This window comes from Vanacampus margaritifer, chromosome 3 (genome assembly GCF_051991255.1).
Source record: "Vanacampus margaritifer isolate UIUO_Vmar chromosome 3, RoL_Vmar_1.0, whole genome shotgun sequence".
NCBI lineage: Eukaryota > Metazoa > Chordata > Actinopteri > Syngnathiformes > Syngnathidae > Vanacampus > Vanacampus margaritifer.
The window spans coordinates 21,629,568-21,649,714 of NC_135434.1; the positions used below are offsets into that span (position 1 = coordinate 21,629,568).

At 37.7% G+C, this 20,147-nt stretch overlaps 1 protein-coding gene across 10 annotated transcripts in view; it reads left to right on the top strand.

Moving 5' to 3' along the window:
- The window catches only part of arvcfb (ARVCF delta catenin family member b), a 201,064-nt gene that overhangs the window by 70,258 nt on the left and 110,659 nt on the right, over positions 1-20,147 (top strand). For 3 of the 10 annotated variants that reach the window (XM_077560506.1, XM_077560504.1, XM_077560505.1), the window contains exon 1: positions 15,678-15,891. In XM_077560506.1, the coding sequence (XP_077416632.1) occupies positions 15,706-15,891 (186 nt within the window). In that variant the 5' untranslated portion in view covers positions 15,678-15,705. Of the gene's footprint in view, positions 1-6,682; positions 6,785-13,122; positions 13,214-15,677; positions 15,892-20,147 lie in introns of those variants that run through there. The other 7 variants (XM_077560509.1, XM_077560507.1, XM_077560508.1 and 4 more) reach the window with 6 other exon arrangements.

Genomic DNA, 20,147 nt, shown 5'->3' on the forward strand with positions numbered 1-20,147 from the left:
AACATGAAGTAACTAACTTGTGAAATTCTGCACATTTTTAAAATGGTAAAATACCACTTGACCCCAGTCTCCACAAATAAAAACATTAGTATTAAATTTATTGCTGCAAAATTTTGACCCCCAATATAGGCTTTCCATGTAAGGGGCAATCATTAATCGTGCATTTAAAAAATTTGTGGCGTTAAAGGAATTTTAAATTAACTCAAAATTAATGCACAAATTTTGACCACCCTAGTATAAACATGTGATAAAAGGAGCCAAGGAGCCCATCAAAGGCAGGCCAAAAAGTGGACGGCTCTTGCTTCAAGTGCCCCCCTTTGTGTCTTCTTTTGCTGTAATAGCTTGCACTGCTGCTCGTAGCTGTAAGGCTAAGAAAAATCCATGAAAGACACCATCCAAATAACCCATCAAAAAATAGTTTATAGGTTCATGTTGTGCACTCCTGTTCTGACATTTTGTTCCTGATACAACTGTAACTCTGCATCAGAGGTGAGGCGAGTGCACTCAAACTGAAAAGGTTCAGGTGCTAAAAGACTTCACACAGTGCATGTGCCCCTATTAACATCTCTGCACCTACCAGTGCACCAGCACCTGCGACCTGCTGATAGGCAGAGGCAGAGATGCATGTGAGAAGAAGGCAAAATGATTGCAAACTAAACAAGATAGACGGATATTGTCTCTGGTAGCAGATGTTGCTACCTTATGTTGGAGAACAGAGATGCAGTGAATTAAAATTCTCCAAAACTTTCATTAATGAGAAATTAAATAGAGAGTTGAGTTTTTGTACGAGGGTTTATGTGCGCACGCACATACACCAAAAGCTGATATTATATGTGTTACATAAGTTAGCGACTCTTTCTAAACTTAGCTCAAGCTGATGGCCATCTGTCAGTTGACTATTATAATAAATACCTTCATTTGGTATGTATTAAAATATGCATGAGATCTCAAGATGTGTTAAAATGTATCTTTTTAATCAGTTGTGAAAAATGTTTTGCCATGAAAAATTTAACAACTTAACATAATTTACATAAATGTAACAATCTCTCTGATTGTGGCAAGTGGACAGAATGTTGTGACTGGTCTGTGTACATTTTATAAAAAATACTCGACAGCAGGGTTCTTTCAAATCCACAAATCTCGCATTGTGGTCGTGGTTACTGAGGTCAGGCACTCCTGGATTAATCAGTTTGTCCAATCATGAAAGACATGAAATGAAGGAGTGGTATTGAGTTCAGGAAGTAATCGAGCTGTGCAAAGAGCCCATTGAAAACCAGGGGTTCGGTGAGTTCACAGGTGTTTGGCGGAGGTCAAGACACACCTGACACAAATGATTGGTGATGATATGCCCCGCTTGGCCATCATTGGCTGCAAGTGATCACGCTACATTGCTTGACCTGTCTGTGCTGCAGGGAATTTGGTGTGCTCAATAGTCGACTTGTGGTTGTTGTGATGGTTTATTAAGTTTTCTTCTCCACACTCCCTTTCGGGCAAAATCATATTATTTTCCTCTTTTTCTCTCATTTTTTTCTGTTCATAGTATGAAACTACAGTTGTTGCTCCTGTGTTCAACTGTTAGTTGTTGCCTGAAATAAATGAAAAAATAAACAAATGAATGAACTTATGGTGTTCCACAAGGTTGAATTCTGGGGCCTCTGTCATTATTTGCTGCCACTGGGTTTCATCTTAAGAAAACAGTAGTGGTTGTTTTAAAGTGCTCTATAAATATAGAGTTGATCTGAGTCATGGGAGTCAGCGTCCTAACTGCATGATTTGACCAGTTTAGTAGTGGTCTAGTGGTAGATCGTCCGTCTTGAGACTGGGAGGGTGAGGGTTCAATCTGTGGCTGGGCCATACCAAAGACTATAAAAATGGGATCCATTGCCGCCCTGCTTGCATTAAAGGTTGGAATTGGGGGGGTTAGATCACCAAATGGAATAAAAAGAACGAATTTGGCCCCACTTAGGTGGGTGTGACAATCAGTGGTACTTCAACTTTTATGATTTTAAATGCCAAGTTGAGCAACTCTAGTCCAGCACATCTAGCTATCTAGCAAAACTACAGGTACACTTCCTTAAGCTGCATTGAGATGGGAAATACAAGGATAAAATGCTTTCTGAATTCAAGTTGAAGAGAGACAGATTTAATGAAAGGACTACTCTCCCTGTCAATTTATGCACCAGTAAACCCTATACCTATGTTTTGATAAAAAAAACTAAACATGTTTTATTTTTCAATAAAGAAGGGTTTGATGAATGTGCATATAGGAAACGGATGCAGTTCAGTGCCTCCAACAACTGCTGTACACATTTATATCATTAGGTTCAATGTGGCTCCTGAAAGTTCCTAATTATTATGATTTATTTATTTTCATTGTTTTAGCAACATCTCATGAGTGGTGGTGAGTCGAGATCAGAGGTGGGTAGAATAGCCAAAAATTCATCAATCACTCAAGTACAAGTAAAAAAGTTTTCGCTGAAAAGGATACTGAGTAACTGCTTGAACATGAAGTCTTATTTAAAAAACAATGTCATCAGATAGAAAAAAACCCCATACAATTATGTGCAAAAGCTGGCGTCTTCAAATCATAAAATAAAAAATAATTAAATAGCTTTTTGAGCTTGTTGTGTTCTAACTTCTGCCATGGTGCTAAAGCAGGCATGCACAATTAGGAGTGTCCTCTTATTTTATTTTTCGCTTGTTTTAGAGCTTAACAACCCACTTACAAGTTAATTGTATGATTGACACTAATATGTGAAGATGACACTCCCTCCAAAAACGAACGGTGGAGCGCGGGAGAAAGGGGGGATTAGGGGGCTGAACGGCTCTCTATAAAGACTCGGTTTCTATCGTCACATTGAAGAGCCGTTCAAAAGACTCGATTCGTTCGTGAACGTCACATCACTGGTGTCCGCGGAAATGCTCCCACACAGTCAGTCAAGCGGAGCGCTTGCGTGAAAATACGGTAAATCTAAGCCCAATATAGCGGAGTAAGTAGCGTTACTTCTTCACACATCTACTCAAGTCAAAGTAAAAAGTATTGTGTGGTAAAAATACTCTTAGAAGCACACTCACACGCATGCACACACGCACATGCACATACACATGCTCACCCAGGTACAAAATAAAACTAAATAAAATAAAAAAATATATATATATTTATATATATATATATAAAAGAGAGAGAGCAATGATGATGGCATGTCAAATCGATAAAATTACCGAATGAACAATACTGGGCTCTCCAGAAAAATAATAATAATTATAATATATATATATATATATATAAATACTCTTAGAAGTGCATTCTTTTCAAAATGTTACTCAAGTAAACGTAACAGAGTAAATGTAACTCATTACTACCCACCTCTGGTCGTGATGTAGTAGAGTATTTTTTTCAATGCAGGAAATACTCTCCCAATATCAGCTGTCTAGAATGACTACACAATTCCAAAGCCTTTTTCTTCCCACTTATCACACAAGCCCGTCTGTTTGTGTGGACTAATGATGATGGTCTCTAATGTTCTTTTGGAAGAAGCAATTAGCTGCTGCTCTCTCCAGACACACGCTGTACAACATATGCAATAGTGCTTTTCCTCGCTCCGCTTTCAGCTCAGCCATTACCTGGCAATATAGAGCTGTCTGGGGCTTTGCAGGGAACGCGGAGTGCTTCAAACTGCCTGAAATAATTGCCTGAAATTCAGTTTTATGACAGTACTGCATGGGGTTGTTCCGTGTGAGGGGGGGAAAAAAGCGCCATCGATAGAAATATCAGTCAGCCCTAAACATAAAATGTTGAAAAGACAAAAGCAGCTTTACAAGAGCGACACGCACATCATGTCATTTTCTGCCTGACATACACCTCACATATATTTTTTAGACAAAGGTTTACTTCAGCACAGGAAATGTGATTGTGAAGATTCAGACATATTTTGCAGTCCACTCTCCACTCCCTGATCCAGCAGGCTAGATAACACCCACTCACCATTTATTATTAATCACAGAATTACTCCGGAGCATTCTCCAAACAATGTGGGTTCAAGGGGAACAAGTACATGACAGAATATTTAATTGTCTGCTCGGCTTGTGATGCATTGCATGCAGATATATGAACAAATATTGCTTCAGAATTCTGTTATTATATGTTGACCACAACCGGCCATTGTTGTGATCAGATTATCTTGTCTGGAAATAAATTGAGTGGATATTCTCATCCTTGATCCGCCAAATCATATTTATTGTTGTCATTCACCCGAGGAAATGCTTTGTTGAGAATAATATGCATTACTGTCATGTCACTTGTCTTTCCAGTTTATTGACCTCCAGTGTGTTAAAGTTATTCACTTGCTAAAGTGTATAAGGGAGTCACTTTCAAGAGCATCGCATCATGTTAACGGCGTACAATGAAATGTCCATAAATCACGCTGAGTTGTCCATTCAGGGGCAAGGCCAAGGCTTGTACTGGAGCAAAGAGAGAAATGTTTCCCTTTTGATGTTTCTGCCCAAGATTCAATGTGCTCAGAGTTGATTTGTTCTTGATGTACACTCAACCTGTAGAAGAGAATTCTGATCTCATGCCAACGAATGCAGCATGAACATAAGCGATAGAAGCCATTTTGAATCCACCAAATTTTCTTGTGAACCGTAGTATTGGAACATATGTCATCTTTGATTTTTGATTATGGAGACTAAGGTGTAACTAACATCAAAAAGCAGAGAGATCACTATGGGTGAAAAAAAATTGTGTAGCTGAGAAAATATGTAAAATCAATCAGATCCATTGCACACATTGGACATCGTCAACATACAACAATTTGGACTGTCCTGAAGAAGAAATAACCACTAAGTAACATTCAGGTGAATCGTTATACCAAGGAAAACAACAACTGTTGTTGACTGAAACTATGAGAGCAGTAAAGACAGACCCTATGACAACATCAGCAAGTACATCAGCAACAACCTCCAGAGTAAAGGATGCAGGTCATAAACATAGAGGAAAATGTCATGGCTTGGCCTTGCCTGGCCTCTCCTGGGATGTTCTCACTAATTTCATTGGATAACGGTATAATGGCAGAAGTTAGTGTTAAAACGCAGACATCTACAAACATATTTTGTAGATAGATAGATAGATAGATAGATAGATAGATAGATAGATAGATAGATAGATAGATGCAAATGATGCAATCATCATTCAAGGTTGCAGTTGATCCCGTGTTTGGGTTGTCAGCCTTGTTAGGAGTCATCAAAGGCAGCTGAGCCAGTGGTGTGTATGTCAGAATCATTTTTCCCATGGTGTGAAGCATCACAATTCATTTATGCTCTTGTAATGTCATAGGTCGTTTTCTCTCCCAGTCCCTGTGATGTTTATAATTCTCACACACTGCAGTGTGAAACCAAAGGTCAGGCTGCACATCAATTTGTTGAAGCAAGTGTTGCCTCATTATTAAGAATCATTTATTGAAGAGGAGAAGTGAAAAATACACATATTGCATATTTGTATGTATTACGATGGATTGCTTCAGGGAAGATTTGTCAGTCGAAATTTTTTTTCGTGTTTGTATTTTGTCAGCAAAACGTATCTGCTGCAACAAATTGAAATTCCACATGGGAGAGAAAACTTGCTATAACAGCAAAGCTGGTTTCTTTTTTTATAACTACCACTAGTACTCAAAGAAGGGTTGTTTCACTGTAGAACTTTTGAACTCCCATACTTTATATAGACCACATCTCACCATTCATTTTGTATCGGTAACAAACAATGAACAAAACAACATGTTTAAGCAGAAAGCTGATTGCCGTCACTTTGTCAAATATCAACAATTTCGGATACAGATTATTGAGTGAAATGTTTTGAGAAGATGATACTCGACAACAGTATATTTTCACTCAAGTGAGTCAAGTCGGATTGATGTGACCATTCATTTCACGGGGCGGCCATTTTGTCACTTGTTGGCTGCTGACTGAAAATGTCATCGCCGTAGTTCAGGTAACGGCCAATCACGGCTCACCTGTTTTCTGAAACTGAGCCATGATTGGTCGTTTTCTGAGCCCCGAGCAACTGTGATTTTCAGTCGACAGCAAGTGACAAAATGGACGCCCCTTTAGATGGAGAAAAACGGGTGAATTTTGGTGCTTAACTCATATTAAACAGAATGCTGTGTTTAGACTAGTGGGGGCGCATACAACATATTATTATAAAGAACATTTTTGGGTTGACTTCCTCGTTAATGTGTCTAATAATGGTCACATAATATGTTGCTCTACAACAATTTTACTTTCTCCTGGGAAAATAGAACACCTTAAAACCTAAAAACTTCTGCAGTTGGAAAGGATCCCTTAGAAGTGCTCATCATAAAAAAATGTGGTCTTTACAATGACTTTTAGCTACAATATCTTGCTACATGAAACAAGTTATTAGAAACAATACAAACTGTAAAAAAAATCATATAAATATTTGGCGATTCACATTTACAAATGAATGAAAAATGTGCATTATTCCCATTGCAAATGCTTTATTTTTTATAGAGTAGTTTGTGTGTTATTTCGTAGCCGATGAGTAAACTGTGCTGGGATGAACCAATTGTGAGTGCATGTGTCTCTGCAATCGTATAAGAGCTATTTCTTTAAAATGTGGAGTCAGCAAATTGGCTGCATACTTAATTCCAATGTCATTTTATTTTAGTCACAGATCTCCCCCGAGAGAAGGAACAATCAAGTCCAATCTATCAGAGCCTCGCCTTTCCTTGTTCTACTTGTGGTGTGACGGCACTCGCCAACATCAAAGGTACTACCGCCTCTCCCTTCACACCTCCAGCCTCCGTTAATCACTTTGTTCAGCTCATCATTGCAGCAATTATATTTCCTGACACTGGTTTTGGTTTAAACATCCAACACTTGCGTTTCCTCTGGGGATTGAGTCACTTTGCTAGTTAGCTGCTTGTTTCAATACGTTTGTTTTATCCCTCCAAGAAATATGGTTTCATTTGAATATTTCATACAATTACAATGTGGTAAATATCAGTTGAAGCATGTTGTGGTTCTATTTATTTATAATAAGCTTTTCAATGTGCCCCAACTGTCAAACAACTCAGACTTAAGTCAGATTTATTAAAAGACTCTTTGTAATTGCAATTTGTATGCAAAGAATGTTGTTGTTTTCATTATTGAATAAATTGACACCAAACTGTGTATTAAGGATACGTTTTCTACAATTATAAACTGGTGAGGATAAACGATTTAGATAATGGATGAATGGATGGATTTATGCCAATCATGAGTCACAATTATAATGATGAAAATTAATACGTGATTTATTAAGTTTGTAAACAACATCAAGTAAATTGTGTTTGGCTAAAGAGTAATAATTCACATTTAAAATCACTAGGCTCAGTGATTTTGAAGCACTTTTGTAATTCGACCCTTTTTGTAGTGAAAAGTAGAGGCTCTTCAAAGAGAGTATATTATGCTACCGCAGCATGACAGACATGTCAATCTCATTGATAAGCGATTGCACCTTTTTGAACAACTGTTACAAAGTGTTGCATCAACTGTATTTAACACAAAAGCCTGAATTGTCATTGTGAGAATGTGAATGTGTGAATTGTTAAACAAGAAGCATTTGAGGTTTAAGAGACACCAGTGTGATGTACGCTATTTTGTTTTTCCAATACAATTCAAGCCAAATGCAGCAGGGCACAACTAACTTAGTTGAATAATTAGAATCTAAAATTTGTAACATTGCGGAATAGTTTTACTTCGGCCCCTCTACAAATACAACTGTCAGCCAAGGGCCCCTAGAATCGTCATCATCCATTGTTTGTGGACTTTAAGAGGAGAAAATAAAAGTGTATTTTTGTGTATTGAATATCAATTTTGCAAATATTGAGTTATTTAAACAAATGAACATACTTTTAAACCAAAATAACAAAAGCTACCTACCACTTATTTATAAGAACTTTTTTCTGGTTTGCTTAACACTTCTAAACAAAGTAGTGAGTGTACCTTTTAAAAAATAAGGTTGATTTGGGGCATGTTCTGATAAAACAAACTTTGGAGTGATGATTTTAGATACCTCTTATAGATTTTTCTTCTTTAAACTTATTCGTCACATACTGGTGTGACCTCCACCTCATCACAGAAATTAGTCACTTTGACAAGCTACAAAGTGTGTGTAGTCATTTGGCTGCCTGGCTCTGTTTGATCGGTAAAATGGAGTCAAACATCACTAGTGGTTACGTTTGATTGGAGAACAGCGCCATAGCAGGAAGTCTCGCTGACACCCGCTCCCCCCAAAATAGATTGCACAATAAATAAATATACAAATAAATACATACATACATACATACATACATACATACCGGTAAGTTAATAAATAAATAAATTGAGAAATGAAAATAAAAGTAGCAAATGGAATGCACCTCAATGTAAAGGAGTAAAATTTATTTTCTTCTTCTAAAGTATCCAGAATCAAAACTACTCTGGCAAGTACAATTTTCCCCAAAAGTTACATGGCAATATATAATGGAGTAAATGTAGCGCGTTTTATTTGGAGGGATAAAAACATTTAAAATCGCTGGAGTCAGGCCGAAAAGTCATAATTCACAATTTGGGGAAAAAATATTTCTTTCTTTTTTTTTTTTTATCTATACCCTTGGTCAGTCCACATATATTGGTGTTATTATTATTATTATTATTTATTTATTTATTTATTTATTTATTTTTTACAAATAATTGACCAATCTAAAGTGTTGACGATAACTTGCTCTCTTTGATGAGGCAAAGTTAATGGTTGCACAAACATGCCAATTTTGGGGTCTCCTGAAATGTGACGATTTTGGAGGTACAAGGTTTTGGCCTGACATCAGCGGAATGTTCGCTAATTTAAAGCTGCTGAATGCTGAATATTGAATTTTGAATTGCTACTGCCACCTATGGTAGAAAAATGAAACTGCACACTCACATCTTTACGTACACAATGCGCACATGATATAACATGACAGAGGGCGGGGAAATTCAAACTCGAATCCAGTATGAAAGCTTTTGGCCCTAGGCTTGCAGGAGTACCCAATGTGAACAGCTAAGGTGTTAATCTACTAATTAGAAGATGTTTCAGTCATAAATGGTCAAATAAAAAGGCTGTTGTAAAGATATTTTTGGGCAAATTGTTACAAGGAGCAGCTTTAACATCAATTAAAAATAAATAAATAGTTTGCTCCCCAGATTGATATTCAACAACAAAACGGTGACTGAATATATCTTGTTAAAGATACATACAAAATGAATGTTTGTCACTGAAAGTGTCAATCATGCATAACGTATTTGCTGTGGTATCCCAGATACATGCCATGGATGTTTCCATTTCGGCATGGAAAATAAGCATTTGGCATGCATGTTAACTTTTCATGATGACACCTCCTACATTGCAATGCAATGCTGCACTTGGAGCATGAATAGAGCAGTATTTCTTGGCTACAGTATATTATTCAACTTTGGGAAACTTATTTAATGTTGCTTCCACTATTGATGAGCATGATGATAAATGACCGCTTTAACTTTGACAATGTTCAGCGTGATTGATTCCATGATCGAGCTCCTTTCTTCTCAAATGCAACAAAATAACAACAACAAAAAAGTGAAAATGATTGCTTTAATGTTGTCTGTTTCTTAGTCTCTTACATACATTTGTTTGGTTTGCTTTGAAAAAAATAAAATTAAAATAAAGGTAATACCAAATGTTTTTTAAATGTAGAAATTACAAATCAGGAAAAAACAAAAAACAAAACAACAGCAGCAATGAATTTGACCTTATATTAAATATTCTTTTGTTTTCCCTGTTATTGCATTGTTGAGCGGTGTGGAATTGATTAAAGCATAAAAGCGTTTAAAAAAACAATGTTAATGTGTTGTAACAATTTCTTTCTTTTTTTGTTGTTGCTGATTTTGCCTTTTTTCCCCACATAAGAACAACATGGAATTTTCTTTTTTGGGGTTACCTAGTTTTTTTTAGTTGTTATAGTGGACGTCAGGATAATATGGTTGTAACGTGTGGTAAACTTACTACGCTTATATGCAACATTTTAAACATGAACATCATGCAAATCAACTTGCGATTGTGATTGGTTAGTTAAGATCCAATCATGAACCAGAAATGTTGACATCATCCAAATAATGTGTTTTTTTTTTTAGAACAATACTGTATGAGAAAAATATGAATTCCCATGGCAATGATAGATTCACATGGGTTTCATCAAATCCCACAGAGCCTTAATTTTGATGAATAAATTTAGCTATTCATTTGTAAAATACTGTTACATGAAAAAGAAGACCTGAAAACAAGAATTGTACTTCTAAAATTTCTGCTAGATTGGAAAGCTGAGATGACAGAGAATCTTCTCAAGATGTATTTTCTATGACTAGAGTATGAATTATTGTAATGGAAAGTTTCCCTCTGACTGCTGCCTCATTTGCAAATCACTTGTAACTGTAGCGGTGAGTGTGTTTTAATTATTTTATAGAAGTGATTTATCCTTAAGTAAAAATATAGAGGTGCAGAAACTCCACTGTATTCCATACTAATTAAATGTACAGTATTTATGCCTTGAGACCACTTTCAACTCAACCATTTCTCTTTGTAGTGGAAATAATCTGTTTCTTTTTTCCTTTGATTAGACTACACACAAACTGTCCACAAATGATATGCATGCCTTCTGTTTCTTCTACTTTAAGTTCAATCTAAAGAGGATGAGTATAGTTTAGGAAAGGGTTAACTGTGCAGACATTTGTTGTGTTCTTATTTCTTGGCCATTTTTGAACATCTGCTAAAAAAAACAAACATGTGGTGTTACAGAAGCACATTGGAAATCATCAAACGCTCGTCCTTATGCATTCCGGGCTATTTAAGTATGCTCAATATGTTGCTGTTTAATGATAAGCTGTGAGGCGTAACTGACATGCTGACATGTCTGCTATAATATTCTATTTATGAAGCTGTATATATAGCATGCAGTGCCTAAATTGGCCGCCTTCTACTTGTCACGGTACAAAGTACAGTACCACAGTTCGTCAAGTATTTGCAATCAACATTGGACGTGGTATTTTATTACTGGTAGGTAACCATTACTAATTAGAGCAAAGTTATAAACCAACCGTAATTCAAGCACCTGAATATGCACAGTTTTTTCTCTCGTCAGGATTTGCTTTGGAGGAAGGGTGAAGAAAGAGACACCAGATAAGTAAAAAAAAAAAAAAAAAAAAAAAAAGAAGCAGACGTAGACGTGAGCAACAAACATCAAAGAAGGATTTTTAACTTTAAAGAGAAATTGACTTTTTTCCTTCCCATGACTTATCCTGAAAAATGAATCCTATTTATGCATACAAACGCATACACATAGGCACCTCTCACATCCACCCATAAAAAAAAATATGCCTGTTTGAAAATGCAATGACTAAATCTTTGGCTTTGAATATCCTCAAATTTGTGTCGATTGCAGTTGCTTTCATATTAAAGTGCATCCTGAATTACACTTATTTAACCAAACCGCCACACGGTGGACGAGTGGTTAGCGCATTTGCCTTACAGTTCTGAGATTGTAAATTGGGATGTTCTCCCTGTGCTTATGTTTTTTGGGGGGGAACTCCGGCTTCCTCCCGCTTTCCATAAAGGATAAGCAGTCCGCTCAATTCATATTCTCGCACATAAAATAAACATCAAAATTAGGGGTGGTCGAGTACCGATACCAGGTGTCGGTATCGGGCCAATAACCAGCCTTATTTCTTTATTTTATCTTATTTCTTATCTTTATTACCCGTACCTGTACTTGCGACCCATACCCTTATCGACCGCTCTCTTGTGGCCGTTTCACGATCAGGAACATAAGGCGGATGTCTGACAGATGGCCATTAAGAATTATTTTTTTAATTTGTTTGTTTATTTATTTATTTGATTAATTACGTGTCAGTGTGTGTGTGTGTGTTCTATACAAAATATATATTTTACAGGGATGTGATTTTTCCGCTAATTCACGGAATTCCGCTTTTTTTTTATCTCCCCCCCCAAAAAAAAAAATCCATTATTTTTTTTTTTTTTTTTTTTAGTAGTTCATTGTGTATGCACATGACTCCGACAGATAACATCTTCTGCTATAACAAAGACATTTGTGGTATGCTCTAATATGAGTTACTTTTCATTTGGTCATGATACAATTATTTGTTCATGAAATTTGAACTCTTCAACATTATTTATGTGTTAACTTAGTAATCACATTAGTTAGATATGATGATATTCTCAGTGATAGTTTTTAAAAGCAAAGGCAGTCCAATGTTTTTGAATGTGACTGATTTTGAGTTGACTAAAACTGCCATTTTATATGGGATAGTTCAATATACATTGAAAATTTATGCTGTTGTTTTGTCTATTTCTTTGTCATGTGAGTGCATTGAAAGTACTTAAAAACACAGAAAACCCATGAGCTCCGGGGGGCTTGCACTGCCCTGGACCTAGCTGGGTGCCAGCGCCCCCCAGACCCCCGGCTAAATTTTCAGATAATTTCACTTTGGTCAAATCACATCCCTGATTTTATGAACAAATGGGAAAAAAAGATAATAATAAACTGCCATTAATCTTATGCAATTTTAAGGAAAATGTTATATTGGGGTATAAGTCTTTCTTTAACATTATCTGTCATTGCTTTTTGGTCAATTTTATTTATCAATAGTGAGTGGTATTGGTACTAAGTATCGGTATCGGTGACTACTCGAGTTGACTACACGTACTGGTATCAGTCTGACAAAAGTGGCATTGAACATCCTTAATTTAGATATTTTTTAACAATTCCATGTTTGCAAAGTTGTTGGAACAGTGATCCTATGCAGTGCACAAAGCACAGGGTACTCGAGTATTTTGTAGCTCAATCTGCCGTAGAAATATTGATTCTGGAAGAAAACACAAGAAAATCTGTTGAGCTGTACTCATTTAATTGAATTCATTTTGGCAAATAAAAAAGCGCTTATGTGTGTAAAACATATGTTTGAAAATGCATTGTGTTGTTGCAGTTAAAATCCGATTTAACTTCTGCCTTTTTCTCTTTTGTCCCCCCTTTGTTGTTCCTTTTGTTTATTTCCCAGCTCTTTCTCATTCTAGCTGTGTCATCCCTCTGTTTTTGTTAGAGTTGGGGATGACTGTTGCCTAACGGCTATCAGCCTGCATATCTACTAGGTCTGTATTGATGTGGAGCGCTATTTCCAAACCATTTATTGCCACCTCCATATCATGCCACCATTGGTGAAAGATATCAGTGTTTGTGTGTGACAGTGACATGCACTCAGGCTTGCAAGTGTTATCGGGAAATCACGAGCTTATGACAGTATGTGTGATATGACGCCAAGATATGTGTCTGAATGGCTGTGGGAAGCCTGCATGTGTTGGATTCGGGCCTGCAGCATTGCTCGCATGTCAGAATGCATTACAGTTCTGTGCATGACCATAAGGAATGACAGGGCCGTTTCCCCATTGCGGCTATGAGTGTTCATTGCAGGAATGAATGAATTCATCTTTATCTTAAGATGTCCATCAAAAAAGGTTCATCCTCCAAAAGACTTTGTCCAGGTTTTGACACGAGTTGCCTTTTCACACATGCAGCACATAGTTGGAGCTACAACCATGAAAATGTACATACAGGCCTTCAAATATTTTTACATTGTTGGTTTGTAATTCAAACACAACTACCCTGTTCCTTTTTTTTACTCGGGCAATTGTCCCTGAACTCAAAAGTCTTGAATCTTTTTATTATGTCAATAAAACTCTATTTTTCACATTTGTGTTTGGAATAGTCTTCCCCTTAATTTTCGTTTTGCTTGTTGTTTAATAAAAACCAGTACAGTCACAAAACCACATTGTGGTCCAGCGTTTGACCACATCTACCTTAAACAGCTTCAGTTTTAGTTTTAAAGGCTATGAAAACCAAGATGGCAGAGATACAATTTATTGGCAAGGTATTTCGATCAGTTAATGAATTTGTCCAGACATTTACTGCCATTGACGTCAAAGATGCATTTTAACGTGGCTGGTATAGTAAAAGAGTTCATTCCACATAAATCCCCCATAACTTTGGGGTAATTTTATGTTAACAACTTTATGGTAACAGTTTGGGATCTTAGAGGACCATTTCTGTTCCTTATGACTGTGCCGCAGCGCAACAAGCATTGTCCATTTTAGGAGTCATTCCCAAACTGGGATTGTCAGGGGTCCCATGGGAAATCCATTTAATTTTCCCAAAAATATATGAATTATTTGTGTGATATGATGTATTGATACACGATACATGATATTTCATTAGATAGCAAAAGGCTTAATAAACCTGTTTATCCACTTGTGGCCATTCATTCAACAGAATAAGTATGTGAATAAATCCATTATGGAGATCAAATTATTATTATCGCAGTATTTTTGTGTGGTGACGTGCAGTGAGATTTGTCATATGTAAAATAGGTACTTTGGCCAATTATGACCACACACTTCCTAACCAGAGATGTTTGCCATCTAGTGGTGAATGGTGAGATTACAACTTTAAACTATAAAGTGGACCCTCGCTGTTTGTGGAGAATAGGGACCGGGCCGGCTCATGAATAGCACAAATCCGTGTACAATTGATGTCCATTAAAATGCATTGTAGTATTATTATTATTATTATTATTGTAAACCCAACTGATAAACTTGCATCATGCATTTTCCATGAAAAAGAGGTCTTGGCTTTGGCTCATCCAAATATTGAAAAAATAATAAGTAGAAGTGAATAGATGAATCTTTGGGTGCCGAACTACGAGTATTACAGGGAATGAATTAATTTGGTGTGAAAACTTAACTAGCCTTCACAGAGCCCTCGCATCACCAACACTTTTGGGTTGCATTAGAATGAAAATTGGAACTTAGGCACTCATGGGGGACCTCTGACTTAAAAATTATTGAATGACCAAAAATACAGAAACACTCCACAATGATATAGTGGTCAATGATATAGCCGTAAAGGGGCGAGACCATGTAATTTGGGAATGGCAAATTATTAGACATCATAGAGATATCACACTTATATTTTCAAGAGTGAATGTAAAATATCCTTCACCTAAAGTTTAAGTTTGCTGTGCGTGTGTGAAAGGGCCCCAAGTGTGTGATGTTAAATTCTCTTTATTGTGCCTTCAATTTGTGAATTGTGCTTCCATTTTGTTCTAGCGATATTTCGTCAAAACCTACACTTTATCTTAATTGGCAAATGGGCCTCAAACTTCAGAATGCAAACACATAATTGGCGCCCAGCAGAGCCTCGTTAATTGTGAATCCTAAATAACCCCACACAGGCCTTTCCTTTGAGGAGAGAATTTTGGCTTTTCCCTTTTGGCACTGGTGTCAGAAAAGTGCAAATGAAAGAGATTAAACTAGCACAGATGCCGCTAGCAGTGCAATGAACCCACCACCCATTTTAATTGTTTCAGTTTAATGTGCCATGTTGGTGCTTTTTTATGCATGAGGATTAACCAAAACCTTGTGCAGAAAGTACAATTTCCAATGGCTAAAATTTCCCGTGTTTGACTGAAAGCGGAGTCATGCTTCTGGGTCAGGGTGCCTTTATTGACCTGGTACCCCTCCTTTCCATTCCCTTCTCTCCCCTCCCTCCTTGACCTGGAAGATCAGGACAAGTACAACTAATACTGGACATGGAGGACTATGAAGTTCGCTCAGCCGCCAGCATCCTGGCCTCAGTGAAAGAACAGGAAGCTCGTTTTGAACAGTTAACCCGAGCCTTGGAGGAGGAGCGTCGCACCCTGCAGCTTGGGCGGGCCAATGCGCCTCCCAACCCTCCCAGCAGCCAACCGTTAGCATGGCAGCAAGTTGTGATGCAGGTAAATGTGTGAGCATGCTGGACCATCCCTCTTGTGTGTTTCAACTGCACAGAGATATATCGCTCTCCATCTGAGCAAGCTCATCACATCATCATGTTAAGTCCTCATCTGTGGGAACAAATCACAGTCCTGTTCAAGTTTTGCCGTTTTGAGGCATCTATTTACATTGCTTGAACCCTGTCCTGGATGTTCTGTGTATTACTTTTTTGAAGCAAACTTCTTCTTCTTGCTTCTTTTTGCTGTTTTCGTCTAAGCTGCTGCTTGACATCCAATTCCATCTCCTTTCACCTTCTGGTCTTTGATATTGTCTGGTGTTGTTGGTGATTGAATGTGGCCTTTCATCCTGGCCAGGGCTCCACTGCTGACTGTATCCGCAAGTGCAGGAAATGTAAGTTGGACAAATGAGACAGCTGTAATCTTCTAAAAATGTCAACAGACACATCAGCAGATTGATTAATCTCTGCTGGGAGAAAGCATCCACCTTTGTTAATGACTGCCAGAGTGACGAAACATAAGAACAAACTCATTGATGATCATGAGAGCTCACTCTTTGAGGATTCTACTAATGCATGTTATCTTTTTTTATTTATTTTTAAAAAACATTTCTTTGGACATTCCGATTTCCCGTAGTGAATTTTTGAACAGAGCGTTTCAGACAGCACATTTTAATAAGCAGAAATCGAAAGCAATTTGTTTGCACAACACCTGCAATGCTCAGATGTAGCATGGTTATTCGTGGTAAAAGTGGAAAGGGCATTTATTATTGATAAAGTAAGACCTTCATAAATGATTTTACTTACCTTACATTTGCCTGAGGTCATATTTTGTTAATGGTCTGTGTCAACGTTTACACTGAAGGGCCTTGCATAGGGAAGAAGGAAAAGGTGAAAGCGGTAATCTTTAACCCGACATTCTTTCAATACTCAACAACCAATAATGTATTGCATGTGTACTCTATATGTGCAGTACTTGTGCTTGAAAGGGGGACTCTATGTAGGCTGTTCAAATGTTAGGATTTACAGTCTGTAAATTGTCCTTGCTTGCATTCTCCTACACCATCACACTAACTGTGATTCACATGTAAACTCGAAGAAGAAATAAACAGCAACAAAATTAAAGCAAGAATACATCTCTAGTAAAAACATGGTACTGTACTGAGAATAATATTGTTTTTTTGTGAATTAAGAATTAAGTGGATCATTTTCAGCTGCAGACAGGAAGTGACGTTGAAGGTAAATAGCGCCTTACCTGCTAATACAGCAGACTATTCGATTTTGTCATCTGAGAGACTGTTGAGAGCGATGGATTTAATTCAATCCCGTGTACACCACGCCTTGAATGGAAAGCATGCAGTGGCCATCAGAGGAAGTATAACGAAGATAAAACCAAGAAAACTATTGTACATCAACTTCTTGATATGAAAGAGGTCCGCAAATAGAAACCCAGATAATCTTACAACTTGGTAAGTACAATACATGTAGATGATGATGTTTGTGATCATTTTGTCAGTTTATTATATTGCTTTTGAAAATGTAATGAAATTGAGTGCGTAACTTGTCAACTTCAATCAATTTTAATCTAATAAACCCAACAAACGTTTATTTAAAGGTGTCATTTATTACAAATGTTCAGACAACAATAATGTATACTGATTCTAAATTAGTTTGAACATAAACTTAACATTCATAGTTTGTGCTTAATTGACACAATTAAGTAGTTGGCAGCTATTGTAAACATGTCTTGTAAACCACCCATCTAGCATTCTGCCACTTGTGCAAAATTACAACTCACAATAACATCTGGATGTAACAGAACATAAAAACAACAGCTTTTAATAATCCAGAAGACAAAATTCGATTTCACGATTTAGCAAATTTTCAACGATACAGTTTACATGTAACATATATCACATTTTTGCAATTTTGCACTCAAGCAAGAGTGAAAATATCTAAAAATGGTGGCATCTTTAAGTCAGTAGATGCATTGTTTAAAGTTTGTGAATTTAAATAAACAGCTTGTTTTTGGCATTTTGGGTTTCATTTCCCTTACAGTGACATCCCATTCTCAATTGAGAAGGTTTAATAAGACGTTGCCCCCCCTTTGCATCTGTTTGAGCGTCAACTCTTCTGGAAATTTTTTCCACAAGGTTTATGAGTGTATATGTATCTTTATCTATTTTGGACGATTACTCCCGAATCGCATTTGATGCACACTTAAGTTGTACGAGATGGCCTAGCTATTCAGTCTCCGCTCAAGCTCATCAACAAAGGTGAAGTTTATGCACACCAAAGTCTCTCATTCAGGTCTTTATGGGTCTTGCTTTGTGCACTCATGTTGGACCAGCAAGGCACCAATACCAAACCCTTCCCAGAAAGTTGAGCATGAAATTGTTTTGACTGATAACTGAAATTCTTTGGGATCAGTTAGAGCGGAGACTGAGAGCCAATTGTGATTATTTTTTCTCATTCATGCCATTTTAACAATTTATGAATCAATGCAAAGAACATGTTCATGCTATACCATTCTTTATTATTTCGGTCAGACACTCCATTAGCGTCTTATCAAAAGAGATTCAGTGACACAGATCAAAAACTGTTTTGAATCTTCATCCATTGACAGTGGCTGCATGCGACCACTCATAGTAAGACAGCCTTTCTTCATTTGACATTGCGCTCGCCTTTGCAAATTGATTTTTGCCCGAAGGTGCGTCATAATCAAGGCTTTGAAAGATCAAGTGATGTATTATTGGAGGTTCTGTGCGCGCAGATAGACAGACAAGACACAGACAGTCCCATCCCTGTGAGGCTGAGGGAGAAGGTGACCTCGTTTTACCAGACGCCTCATCTCCCATCTCATGCCGCTGTCAAAAGGGTGGAGTTTGGTGGAGGACCCAAATGCAGGGAGCAAAAGCAGCCAGGCAAGGATGCAGTTAAAAAGGGGATTTAATTAAGAAAAAGGCAAACAAGGTACTTGGCGAAAATAACAAAATCAACAATATCCTAAAACACGAGTCAAAGTAACAAACCAAACAGGAACACTGCAAAGCAAGGAACCGCTGATGACAGGACATGGCATGGGTGTGACAGTGACAATGACTCGACAAGGACTGAATGAAAGCAGGGAACTAAATAAACGCAGTAACGAGACAACGAGAGACACCTGTACAAGACACACGTGGCTTGGGGAACTGATTGGGTAACACCAGAGACCGGGATAACAAGCACAGGAGGACATGCTAAAACTTGACAAGACATTGACAAAGGGAGACACACTAGGAAAACATGACCCATAAACCAAACCAAAACACAGACCATGACAGCCACGCCCATTGATAAGACAACACAGGATCATTTCATGTATCATGCTTATCATAAACTGTTGGTTTACTTTTCAAGTGTTATTATTCAGCAGGCTTCTGGCACTGCAGAGCTCCATCATCTTGTTGTCTGAGTGGTGTGGGAAGTTTTCAAAGACTTTTCAGCTTTAGAAGGGAGTGAACAGTGCAGCGTTTGATCAGTGTTGCTGTCTGTGGTGAGGATGTACAGACCCCAACCCTGCCATGGCACTGCAGCACTCAGCCAACAATCGGCCCAGTCGCCCTCCACCCACTTTCATCTCCACGCAGCCCCCAGCCCCGTCTAGGCACAATGCATACAAAGGGCTGAGGGTGATATAGTGACAGAAGATCTATCCTTCCACTGGCTGGGCCTGGGAGACCTTGTACCCTCATAAATCAGCTTCTTAACAATGAGCCTTAGTTCCCCCCCCCTGCTCTGTTTTTCTATTTCTTCTCTATTTCTACCCTGTTTCCCCCTCACTATGCCATTAGGAACCTTCTCGCCCTCCATAAACACCCTAATTACCTTAGTGTGAAAGTGGCTCCTTTGTTTATTTTTTCACCTCACACTGTTCCCAAGGTCCTCCTTTACACTTTTTTTCTTCTTATACTGCTGTTATGTGGAGTAGCCAGTGGAGAATGCCAAGAATGTCGCTACTGGTTTTCTTGCTTCCATACAAAACACCTACTTATAACTGCACAATATTTTAAAGTGTATCCAAAGGGAAGTGAAAGAAGGAAGGGTTTGATTAGTGTAGACTGTCAGTGTTACCTTAACTGAAAAATTACACAATTTGAAGTGTGACTTTAATGTATAAAAAGAGTGAACACATTGAGCACACCACTTATGTGACACAATGGAACAGTGGGCAACCCTGTGGCATATGGGAAGTCAATTTGGTAGGTGCCAGTTCAAGAC